Source organism: Bombina bombina, chromosome 2, assembly GCF_027579735.1.
Source record: "Bombina bombina isolate aBomBom1 chromosome 2, aBomBom1.pri, whole genome shotgun sequence".
Classification (NCBI taxonomy): domain Eukaryota; kingdom Metazoa; phylum Chordata; class Amphibia; order Anura; family Bombinatoridae; genus Bombina; species Bombina bombina.
In genome coordinates this window covers 1,096,107,345-1,096,119,346 of record NC_069500.1, presented here as the reverse complement: position 1 = coordinate 1,096,119,346, position 12,002 = coordinate 1,096,107,345, and the positions used below count along the sequence as shown (strand labels likewise).

The following is a 12,002-nucleotide window of genomic DNA, read 5'->3' as shown; positions in this document are numbered from 1 at the left end:
TACACCTGGCAACCCTACACGTGTGAACAACAATGCATGTTCATACTACATCCATATGTACAGGGTTGTGATTGACAAGTCTTCTTACTCTTATGGCAAAACAAACCTTAAAGGGACAGTAAACCTTAAAAATAATGTTATATAATTCTGTACTATGTGCAGAATTATATAACATTATATTAGCGCAAACATTATAAATCATAATTTCCCCTTTGAATTTTTAAAAAAAACTGCTGTTTTACAGACCCGCTCTCTGTGATCTTCTGAGCGGGTCTGTTTTTTTCAAACAGCGCATCGGGCCAGATGTGTAGTCACAGCCCGGCCCGACCGCGCCATAGCACTAAGTGCAGCTCTCTCCTGCTGTCTGACAGAGCAGGAGCAAGCTGCACTTAGTGCTATGGCGCGGTCGGGTCGGGCTGTGACTATACAGCTGGCCCGATGCGCTGTTTGAAAAAAACAGACCCGCTCAGAAGATCACAGAGAAGCGGGTCTGTAAAACAGCAGTTTTTTTAAAAAATTCAAAGGGGAAATTATGATTTATAATGTTTGCGCTATAATATAATGTTAGCAGAATTATATAACATTATTTTTAAGGTTTACTGACACTTTAATATTCACTGCAAAATATTTCTCAGATATGAGGCTGTGGTTTCATACAAGATCACAATATCCAATTTGTGTTTAATGATTCTTTAAAGTAAAACTATACTAGTATCCTGTTTTATTTTACTATACGACCGAAGAGCTCAAAGAATAAAAAAAATCTGATAAATTGACTACATTTTTGTTTTTAATAACAACAAAAACGTTGCACACTAACTTTCTTCATTTTCTTTTTTTTTTTTTTTTAGTGCAAAGTTCCACTGAAATATCTCGATTGTCAAACAATGTTAAGAATTGTTCTCCCCAGATAGCGTGCGTCAATATTACTGACACAACTGTCAGACAAGAGGACCCCAATGTCTTAAGACTTCCAGTACCAAGGCCAAGGACAAAGTCAAATCTCAGGCCTGTAGGAAACCACTTAAGTATCTTCCATCTTCTAGCATCCACTGAAAATCATACTGGCTTTGGTGATCATTCTTTTGAGGAAACAGTGGAAATAAACAATATGAGCCATGAAAGAAGCCAAAATCTTATTGGGTCAAGGATTAGGGCATTTGAATCTCAATCTGAAAAATCAGATCAGTGCAGAAGACCAGAAATTGCACCACGTTCAATAAACACTAAGAATTCTGTGACTGTTAAGCCTATACCACCTCCAAAACCATTGTCAAACAGAATATCTGGAGAGTGGGATGCAGCAAAAGATAACAAACCAAAAGCTCCACCACGAGAAGGGCTTCTCCCACCGAAGACGCAAGATACAGGTAATGCAACCAAACCAGATTTGCCAAAGAAACCAAAGCCGCCTCTTTTATCAGGAAGCAGCAATGGTGGTGACATTAATGATGGAATCTCTGAGACCTCATTGTTTGGGAACAACAGTAAGGAAACTGAAAGAAAAATTCCTGTCCCTGCACCAAGGCCTATGGTGCCCAAGAAATCTGTACAGACTGACAACTCTGCCTTGCCCACGGCATTGCCAAGGCCAGTAGTTTCTGCCCCTGCTCCAAAACTATCTATAGCTGCACAATCCAAAACATTTACCACAACTGAGACGCCAGCAGCCAGAAGCTTTGCGCCACTTGCACATAGCAAATCCGCAGGGGAGGTGGTGGACCTTATTAGTTTTGAGGATGATAATGTTTTATCTCCCGTTATACTCCCAAACCCAGAATCCACCAGTGACTCTAAAGCAAATTATGGTAAGTTCTTTTATATTTCTTATTATCACATAATTTGTTTAATTTTGTTTTAATTTCAAACGACTGTATACCATTTGGCAAGTGAAGGGAGCTGATGTTTTAAAGCTAAGTTGTTTAATAACTTCTTTGTGATACAAACCATTATTCTCCTGCTCAAAATAAATCCCAATGACAAAGGGAAAATGCAAAATGTACGATGATAAATTTAATATAGGATGTTTAGAGAAAAAAATATATAGTCTTCCCCAGTTGATGCAATTCATGTGCTGAGCAGACGTTTAAATGAAGCCTGGTAAGTTTGACATTTCAGGTTCAGTTTATTCAAAAATGTTCTCCCCTCTAATTTGTTCCCAATTATCCACTTTACCTGCTGGAGTGTATTAAATTGTTTACAAGTATTTACATTACCCTTATATTGGCATTTTAAATAGTTGATTTAGCCTGTGGTATCCCCACCTATTCTGAAAGTTTTTGGCCTTAAAGGGACATTTATACACTAGATTTTTCTTTGCATAAATGTTTTGTAGATATTCTATTTAAATAGCACATACAGTTATAAGCAAAACTATCCTTTTTTTTTTTTTAAATAACATTGCTCTGATTTTCAGACTACTAACCAAGCCCCAAAGTTTTAGGAGAATACTGACGTATACCTACTCCAGCTTGCTTCTGTTTGTGTAAAGGGTCTTTTCATATGCAGTGGAAGGGGGAGAGTGTCTGATATTTCCCACTTGCAGTGGGTGTTCCAGTAACCTTTTAAACAGAGCTAAACTGGAAGCTTCTAAGTACGTTTTTAAATTGTTTTATAATGGATTTTTATATCGGTATCTGTGCATATTATTCTTTATAGTAGTGTTTATTATATGAAGTTATATAACAATTGGAGTATACTGTCCCTTTAAGCTCAAGCTGTGTTAACACAGCCAGTAGAAGAAATTACACTCCCAGTGGGGTATAGAAGAGATAAGGTAATAATTTTTTTTTTTAATTTTCCATTGTTCTCTCCAAGTATTGGTAATTGGTTTATGGACAGATATAAGATAAAGAAGCAGAAGCATGTGTATGTACACAGTGTGAGTAATGAGATCTGATTATACCTACAAACTCAACCCATTTTTATTAGGTTGTGGCTTCAAAACAAAAAATCGACTAATTCATATACACAAATAAGCCTTAAAAAAGCAAATCTCATACATTTTGTACTCGGCAACTGGTAAAAAAAGTAATTGTAAAGACATTAAGGGAAAAATTATTTTATTGTATACTGTCCCTTTAACAATACGATTTGCATTGACTTACAATTTGGTTTACTAATAGTAAAAGAACTGATATATATTTAATCTTCTTACGTAATGCCCCTAGGCTTCTATTGTGAGTTGATAATTGGGCATAGCAAATGTTATAGTTTAGGAGATCCATTTCAAAGATGCACCCACTTCTAGCAAGGTAATTTTTTTTTTATTTATTTTTTTTTAACAAATTGTAAGAGTTAAAAGGGTAAGCAAACAAAGCGTTTATTAAGCTCTTCAAACAACAAACATTTGTGATGCAAGATAAAATAATTTTGGTTGTTTCTTCATGCAGGTAATATTTTGATATAACAGAGACATGCTGTTTAAAATTAATCAAAGAAAACATAGCCATTCTATATATTTTTTTTATGCATGATAATGCACAAACCATTCCGGAGTAGGGTACATGGATATGGAATTATATATTATAAATACATTGTTCACAATTCAGATAGTGTGACGTATACCCCGGCTACCCCGACTGGGTAGCTCCGCCAAACGGGCCCTGCTTCCTCCCTGCCGACTGCAGCTATGTAGCTGTCAAGTGACCAGAGCCTGTAGCCCGACAGCATCAGTACCCAGGGTCCCACCCTGTGGCAGACTCCAGCTACCCAGACTGGGTAGCGCTGCCTGATGATCCTTTCTCTGCCTGGAACAGGCTGCTATGTAGCCCAGGAAAGTGATTTTAACTGGAGCCAACCCAAATAACTAGACAGACTAGCATTCAGGTTAAACAAGAACTGATTTTATTGTAAAACATACACTCCTTTTATACACACAGCTCATCTTGATAACACAAAGGACAATCCCACAATTTTCCCACAATTCCTGCCCCTCCAAAACAGCCCGGCACCTCCATAGGAGCCACAGTCTCACATAATCCCAATACCTAGGGGCGGCGGTTTCGGGTGATCCCGGTGGAGCGGTGGCACTTCCATTGTGTCATTTTAAAGCTCACGGTCCCCAGGTGCCACAGTCCAAAAATCAGCATGATTTGTTACTGGGGACCGGAGTTACATTCCGTTGAAGTTATGGGGTTAGGAGTGTCCAAAACCCCCAGTTCCCAAAGGAGCTTCCATCTGATAATTGCCACAGCTCTTGTCCTCCCTAGGGGCTACTAATCCCCAAAAGAGCGGAGCTCTGGGGCAAAGGGCTGCTGGAGCGACCAGGGGTAAAGTTAGAGGGTGTCCTGCTGTCCTGTGGCAGACCGGGAGTTCCAGGAGCCCGGCCAGCCTGAGAGGAGTTAGGCGGGTGCCCATTGTGAGGCAGCCGACCGGGAGTTCCAGAAGCCCGGCAGCCTTGGAGGGTTTTCCTGGTCATGCACCAGCTCTCCACAAAACAAGCAAACAAAAGCTTCCAGAGATTGTGGTTGCTCTGAGGAGCCCAAAACCACTGAGAAACAACAGGGGTGAGGTTGTAGGGGGGGTTGGGGTAGCCTTAGCTATCTGGTATCCGTGACATCTCCCCCCCTCCAGTTCGGCAGACCCGGCTAGACCCTTAACGGGTCGGCCTGGGGCTGTCCAACGGTGGCCCTCCACTTGTCGGTTGCTGGGAGAGGTTATCCCATCTCTTGAGCTTTGGGCATCCTGGGGGGTTCCTGCTGGTGTTTATAGTCACATAATGCAAAGTCCCAAACAAGTTTGCTAAGGCCGGCTCCCAAACAATTGCTGTTCCACAAGTTCCAGTGTCCTTAAGTTCCATGGCCAAACTGTCTCCCTCTGTGACACTCTGTTGAGAACCAGCTGACCCACCCACAAACAAAGCTAGTGCCGGTTTCCCGGCTGTATTCCCACCCCAGACCAGAGGGGGAGGTTGCTCCTTGGTGTGGTAGGCAAAGCTCGGGTGCCCAAACATGTGGCACCAACTGCATAAGCTTTTATCCTCCTTGCCCAATGCAACGCCTGCCCCCGGTGAGAAATACTCCGGGACAAGAAAAGGGTAGAGACCCTGCCAAGCTACTGAAGGGAGAGTCCGTCTGTCTCTTCTCCCGAGAAGGAGATCTACCGCTGGGGAGGTCTGCTACCTCCGCTCCATGGGAAACTGTGCTGCCGCTGGGGAGAGAGACCAAATGTCTCCTCTCCCAGAAAGGGATTCGGCCGCTGGGGAGAGAGTTCGACTGTCTCCTCTCCCAGGAAGGGGTTCTGTTTATGGGGAGGGAGGACGACTACCTCCTCTCCCAGGGGATGGCTCTGCTGCTGGGGAGAGAGACCGACTGTCTCCTCTCCTGGATCCTGGCTCTGCCGCTGGGGAGAGAGACAGACTGTCTCCTCTCCCGGGAAGGGGTTCTGTTTACGGGGAGGGAGGATGACTGTCCTTTTAAATTTTAAAGCTCTCGGTCCCCAGATGCCACAGTCCAAAAAGCATGATTTGTTACTGGGGACCGGAGTTACAGTCCGTTGAAGTTATGGGGTTGTGGGTGTCCAAAACCCCCAGTTCCCAAAGGAGCTCCCCTCTGATAATTGCCACAGGCCTTGTCCTCCCTAGGGGCTACCAATCCCCAAAAGAGTGGAGCGCTGGGGCAAAGGGCTGCTGGAGCGACCAGGGGTAAAGTTAGCGGGTGTCCTGCTGTCCTGTGGCCGACCGGGAGTTCCAGGAGCCCAGCCAGCCTGAGACGAGTTAGGCGGGTGTCCGTTGTGAGGCGGCCGACCGGGAGTTCCAGAAGCCCGGCCAGCCTAGGAGGGTTTTCCTGGTCATACACCAGCTATCCACAAAACAAGCAAACAAAAGCTTCCAGAGATTGTGGTTGCTCTGAGGAGCCCAAAACCACTGAGAAACAAAAGGGGTGAGGTTGTAGGGGGGTTTGGGGGTAGCCTTAGCTGTCTGGTATCCGTGACGGATAGTTTTTGTAATTTTTAGACTTTTTTTTTCAATTCATTTCTATTATCAAATTTAGTTTGTTCTCTTGGTATCCTCTGATGAAATTAATATAATCTACAGCAACAATGCAGTACAGGTAGCTAGCTGGTGATTGGTGCTAACACATTTGTTCCTTGTCATTGGCTCATCAATTTATTCAGCTAGCTCCCAGTAGTGCATTGCTGCTCTGACTTTGTGATAATTTCTTTGTAGGGGTTATACACATAATCAAAACAGAAAGAGAAGCAGTCTGCCAGGAACGAACAGCAGCTTCAATAGCTTGTTCTATGGCCCGGTTACCACCTGGAAGTAGCTTCTTTCTGCCTAATTGTGTTTTTCACAGAGGAAAACTTTCCTGTATTATATCAGTCTGATGCCACGGACATGGTCAGTTCAGCCCCAAAATACCAGGCAATTCTCCTCTGAACAAGGAAAACGGCAACCCCAGATGATCGTTTCTGCCTACTCTGGGCCTCGTCAGTGAGGTGCAGCCATATTCTTCTAAGCACATTGGGCAAGAAGTCCACGTCTGGTTTCCCCCCATCACCCATAGGGAGACTATCCCTAGGGTCATATTTACATATGCAAAACTGATATGGCTGCACCTCACTGACGAGGCCTACAGAAGGCCGAAACAATCGTCTGGGGTTGCCATGTTCCTTGTTCAGAGGAGATTGCCTGGTATGGGGGGGTTGGACTGACCATGTCGGCGGGATCAGACTGATATACTACAGGAAAGTTTTCCTCTGTGAAAAGCACAATTGGGCAGAAAGAAGCTACTCCCAGGTAGCAACCAGGCCATAGAACAAGCTATTGATGCTGCTGTTCCTTCCTGGCAGACTGCTTCTCTTTCTGTTTTGCAGTTATGCACATAATCCAAGCAATGGTGCAATCATAAAATGCTCTAACATTATAGAGCATTTTATTTTTGCACTGTTATGTTCCTTTAAGAAAAATAAAACTGCAATATTTTTATACCCGATTTTGATGTAAAATATCTCTAAAAGCGTGCTTGTTTTGTTTCCTTGTTGTAAAGCCTCCATCATAGGGTATGGTATGGCGAAATTCAATTAAGCCTGCAACATTCTACAAAGTGATTGGTTAGGTTTTAGCACTGGCTCATTTACATCTATGAATTGAGAAAAAAAAACTCTTGCACTCAGGGGTTAGGTAATGCTAAAAACACCATTTATTTGTCGTCTTTCAAGAAAACTGGTACCAACATGCTGACCATGTAAGTCGTAATGCTCTACATGTCTCCCTAATCTGTCACAGCTAAGGAGAGCTAAGGACAAAGGATTCCACTAGGCTTCTCAAGAGGTGTATATGTAAACTGTTTTTAATTTGCAAAACCTTGTAAAGGGCTCAAAAAAGAGTTTACACATTCGCCTCCCACCATCCTCCTTCCCAGAAGGGTCTGTGTGTGTGAAAGAAGGGGGAGGCTAGAGGGGCAGAGGCTGTACTACATTGGTGGTTTGTGTGACATCAGTCTGGTGTACTCAGGCAGGCAGCAATGGCAGATCAGCTTGCCATGCAATTATCAAGTAACTATGTATGTTTCTACAACTCTGCCTGACCTGCCGTCTGTCACTTGATGCACCTGCCACACCCACAATAGCCTGGCCCTGCCGCAGCTAGAGCAGGTGTCTCCTAGCAACCACATCAAACTCATTAAAGAAAAGCTATTCCTTTGCCTTCTTGTAGAGACTAAAGCCCTCTTGTGGGGCATTGGTAGGAAGTAATGGACTCTTTACAAATAAAGGTAAAATAAAAATGAAATAAAAAGGTCAAATGGAAAAATCCTTTTTAAAAGGATGAATAATACACATTGCAACAATTTTCTTCTCAATATAACCAACTGCTTAGTTTTTTTGTTGTTTTTTTATTACAACAATGAAAGACTATTTTTTTTTTAATAATCAAAGTTTTTTATTGAGGAATACCAGATATACAAGGGTAACATACAATAAACATTTTACATAGGATTGAAACACGTCACCTCTGAAGCTTTGTCAAGCCATTAACCTCTAGCATAACATGAAGTAAACACATTCTGGCATTACCTCTTTTTCATTTTGTTTCCTATGTTATATCACAGAAAGGGGAGGAAAAAAAACATTCACAATTGAAATATCCATAACAACTTGTACATCCTATGGTATGGTAGACTAAATATGACATAAAGAGGTATTTGGGTTCTATATAGGTAAAAAAGGGATATAAGAAAAACTTATAACAGTAGATTAACAATTGCGGATAAACACCGCTTATTTGTTCACTTGCAGTAAGGGTGAACAGTAGCTATAGGTGAGGGCGGGGGGCGGAGCCATAAGCTATATTGGAGCCAACAAGTTTCCCAGGTTGTTATCATGATGGCTTATCTTGATATGTATACTCAGGTGGGACCCTGATAAAAGTCCCTGGGCTTTTGTGTATAGAATGAACAAGATTACATTCTGGATCAGTTGTTCTCCAAGAGGGGTATTAGGATATGGACACTATGAGATATTAGACAAATGATAGCATACATAGTAATTGGGGAGGGGAGCTATTTAGAATATCAGAATAGTAAAGTGGAGGGGATAAATGTAGGTCATATTACATGGTTAGAGAAGAAGAGTGGGTCCCAGATGGGATGCTTTACTTTGTATGTGGGTAAATAAGAAGAGCAGGGTTATCTTAAGTTATATAATAGGACTTATCCGTTACATATGATATAAATAAAATAGCCCTAAATACAATAGGGGAGTTCCAGCGTCTATTAGGCGTTGTGAGTTGTGTCTTATATAATATGCAGTAATTAAAACATTAAACTATTAATGGTGACCAACATCAAGTCGCATACGATGTATAAAGTAACTCCAAGGTCCCGGCCGCAGACCCAGCAGTATATATGTAATGATAATTGTATATGACTTGAACCGGCCTACATGCATAGTACTATGCCCACCCAGATGTAGTAATCTACCTGTAAGACTTAACATGTAAGGTCTAGAGAAGGCTACGTGGGGTGCATAGGGGAGAAGGCAACGTAATGGGTTGCTAAAGTGATTAGAATAATTTGAGCCACCTATGGAGCAAAGATAACCGGTATGCGAGGCTAAGAAGGACAGCCATCTAGGGTATATTTTTAACATCATCTAGGATGACTCAAAAATGGATAGCTTGCTAAAAATTAATACACAACCCTACAGACTCCAGCAGAGTTTGGGACAACCTTATAGGCTGAAAATAGGGCTGATAGAGACGCTTGGACAGGATTATTTTCACATTTCAGCGTACATATAAATGGTGCATAAAAATATAATGGTGCATAAAAATATAGTGTAAACATAATATACTTATGATGTGTATAGCAGAGAAGCAAAGGAATGTAGCCCACAGTTCCTTTCTGACATTAAAAGTAAATAAATCTAACCAGTATCCGTTATATTGAACAAGTGTGAGACATGGTTAGTACAAAACTTTCTAACACATACAATTTGATCAGGCATGGATATTAAGTCCTAAGCTGTTTCAGTATAAAGGTTCTGTTGTATCTAAGATCTACATTCTGCTATGAACATATTTTAGAGTCCGTACAATCGGCTTGCTCCAAAGTACCTGTTCTCTAATGATTTGTATCCCACACACATACCCCAACATGCGCAAACCCCCCTCCCCTAAAGAACAAAAAAACAAAAAGCAAATAGTGGATGTCAGGCTCACATGATATTTAGCATATATGTAGAGCTATATACATAAACCAAAATTTTAAGTAGTAAGTAACAAAGTTGTCTGGTGTGTCACTAGTTTAACGGATCTGGTTAATCTCTAGGTAGGGTATAAACAGTCTGATATTTGAAAAAATTATGGTTACCCCAATAGCGTAATGCTCATCACAATAAAATATCAAATCGTAATGTTATCATTAATTACTGTGATATATTAGAGACGTAGCCCAGTATCCATGATAAAAAGGTTGGCAGAGGCGAGTCCCTAGATAACAGAACATAGGCCAATTGCAGAGCTGTTCTATCCGATGCCAATCGCCTTGTGAAAGTAGGGGTATGGGAATTTATTCAACATAGGTTCATCTCTAGAATGCTGACTATTCCAAAAGCAATGTCCTGCAGTTGGTGGCAAAACACATAAGGACACCGGCGGCTCACCCACGGACCAACTCTCAGCTGTACTCGGCAGAGAGATTTCAGAGTGGATCAAGAGAAAGCCTGACCGGGACCTCTTCTCGACTGGCCACATCTCCAGGAGGTCCGGCATCGGCTCAATACTGCCGAGTAAGACGTTATGGCTTGCACTTGTGTCTGACTGTAGGAGGTTAGATGGAGACCTTTCCGCGTCTTTAGATGGCCTTTCTGAGCAATGACTCATATGGAAGCCAGTATCTGGCGTTTCTGAGGGAGAGGTCTTGATAGTGTAAAGCTGAACCGGCCGTGGGCGGTCTGGCTGCTCTAACTCATACAGAGACTGTCTAGTCTTCAGAAGTAGAATCTTCCCACCTGATGTAGGTAGTCGGCTTAGGGTCACAGACCGCCACCAGCTTATGCTGCGATCCTCCTCACTCTCACCCTCTTGTACTCTCGATGTAATAGGAGCGAGGTTCTTACTGCTGGTCAGCGAAGAATCCTCCTGTGTCCAAATCCGGACCGCTTTAGTGTTATAGAGTGCAGAGGGCTCGATGGGCGACGTGTGGGACAGCAAGTCGCCTACACGAGAACTGCAGCTGCTTTCTTGTGTACTGCTGGGTTCACGAATCTGCTGTGATAGCTGGGTGAAGTGAGCATCCGTTCTGTCACTTAGGCCTTTGATAAGTGAAAGCAGTGTGACCTCCATGTCTCGCTCACAGGACCCTGTAATAGTTGAGTGGAGGGGGGAGGCGGGGGATGCCTCAAAGTCTTAGTGATCACTTTATAGCGTGCTTGCTAGAGGTCCGCACCATGCGGTCTTCTGGATAAGGGTCGTGTAGGCCCAAAGCAGCGATGTCAGCTTCCGACACAATTACCATCCCCCACCTCACTAACCCCACTATAAATGTGATCAGTAGGCTTCAGCCATATTTTATGGTAGTTTTAGGGCATCAACTCCTGTGTTTTGTCCTCTTTTTGCTGTTCTTATCACGGAGCTCTAATAGTTTGCTGCCATACTTGTCTGCGGCTAGCTCCGCCCCCCCGAAAGACTATTTTTATAACCCTTTAAATCCAAAGAATTTGATTACATGAAAATTGGGCAAAAATAATGAAAATGTTTTGCAAAGATGTTTTACTATGCACAATTTAAAACATTTTATATTAAAAGGATAGTAAACCATTTGAGATTGTAAGTTTCCAGCAGAAGTAATTGGTCATTCAGTATTTTATTATTTTTTGACCACCAACAAAGAGTGTGTGCACATACATAACAGAGGACATTTTTGTGGCTTGCATAAGATACATTTCTGTATTGTTTGGATATTTTGTTTGTTAAACACTAAATACATATCTGATTAGCTTCAGCATACTATATATATCTATCTATCTATCTATCTATCTATATATATAGGAATGTTTTGGGTTTTTTTGTTTGTTTTTTAATATGCTAATTTAAATATTGAAGAAATAAGTGTCAAGTTTTTAGTCTCCATAAAGTACCAGGTGTCACCATGTTATGTATAAACTCGGTTTCTGTTTGTTTAAAATCCTGTTATCTTTTCTCCTCTGCTGGGGACAGTTAGAGGTTAGCTACTAGGTTAATAATATCAGAGTTTAAAGAGTTCCTTTAATATTATATAAGGATCTTTTTGTATGAACCAGGCCAGGAATGCTTTCTTTTGCATTTTGTTGCAGCTCCTTTTCGTCTATGGGTCTGAAGTAGTTATTTTGAGTTGAATGATAAAAATGTGAAACAAAAACAATTTTCTTTTTTTGTAGATCCCTTCCAGCTGTTTTCCAAGGATGAGACAGAGAAGGAGTTGCCAACAAACTCTGCTCCTCTGAGAAAACCCACAATCATCCGAATCTCAGGCAAACTAACAAAATGTGAGCATTGCGCAATCGCCCTCTTTGTTTGT

The 12,002-nt window shown here is 41.8% G+C and overlaps 1 protein-coding gene across 1 annotated transcript in view; it reads left to right on the top strand.

Moving 5' to 3' along the window:
* LOC128650066 (SH3 domain-containing protein 19) overlaps positions 1-12,002 on the top strand; it is a 169,502-nt gene that overhangs the window by 133,903 nt on the left and 23,597 nt on the right. Inside the window, exons 7-8 of the mRNA XM_053703736.1 lie at positions 852-1,808; positions 11,863-11,970. Coding sequence (XP_053559711.1) covers positions 852-1,808; positions 11,863-11,970 — 1,065 coding nt within the window. The remainder of the gene's footprint in view (positions 1-851; positions 1,809-11,862; positions 11,971-12,002) is intronic.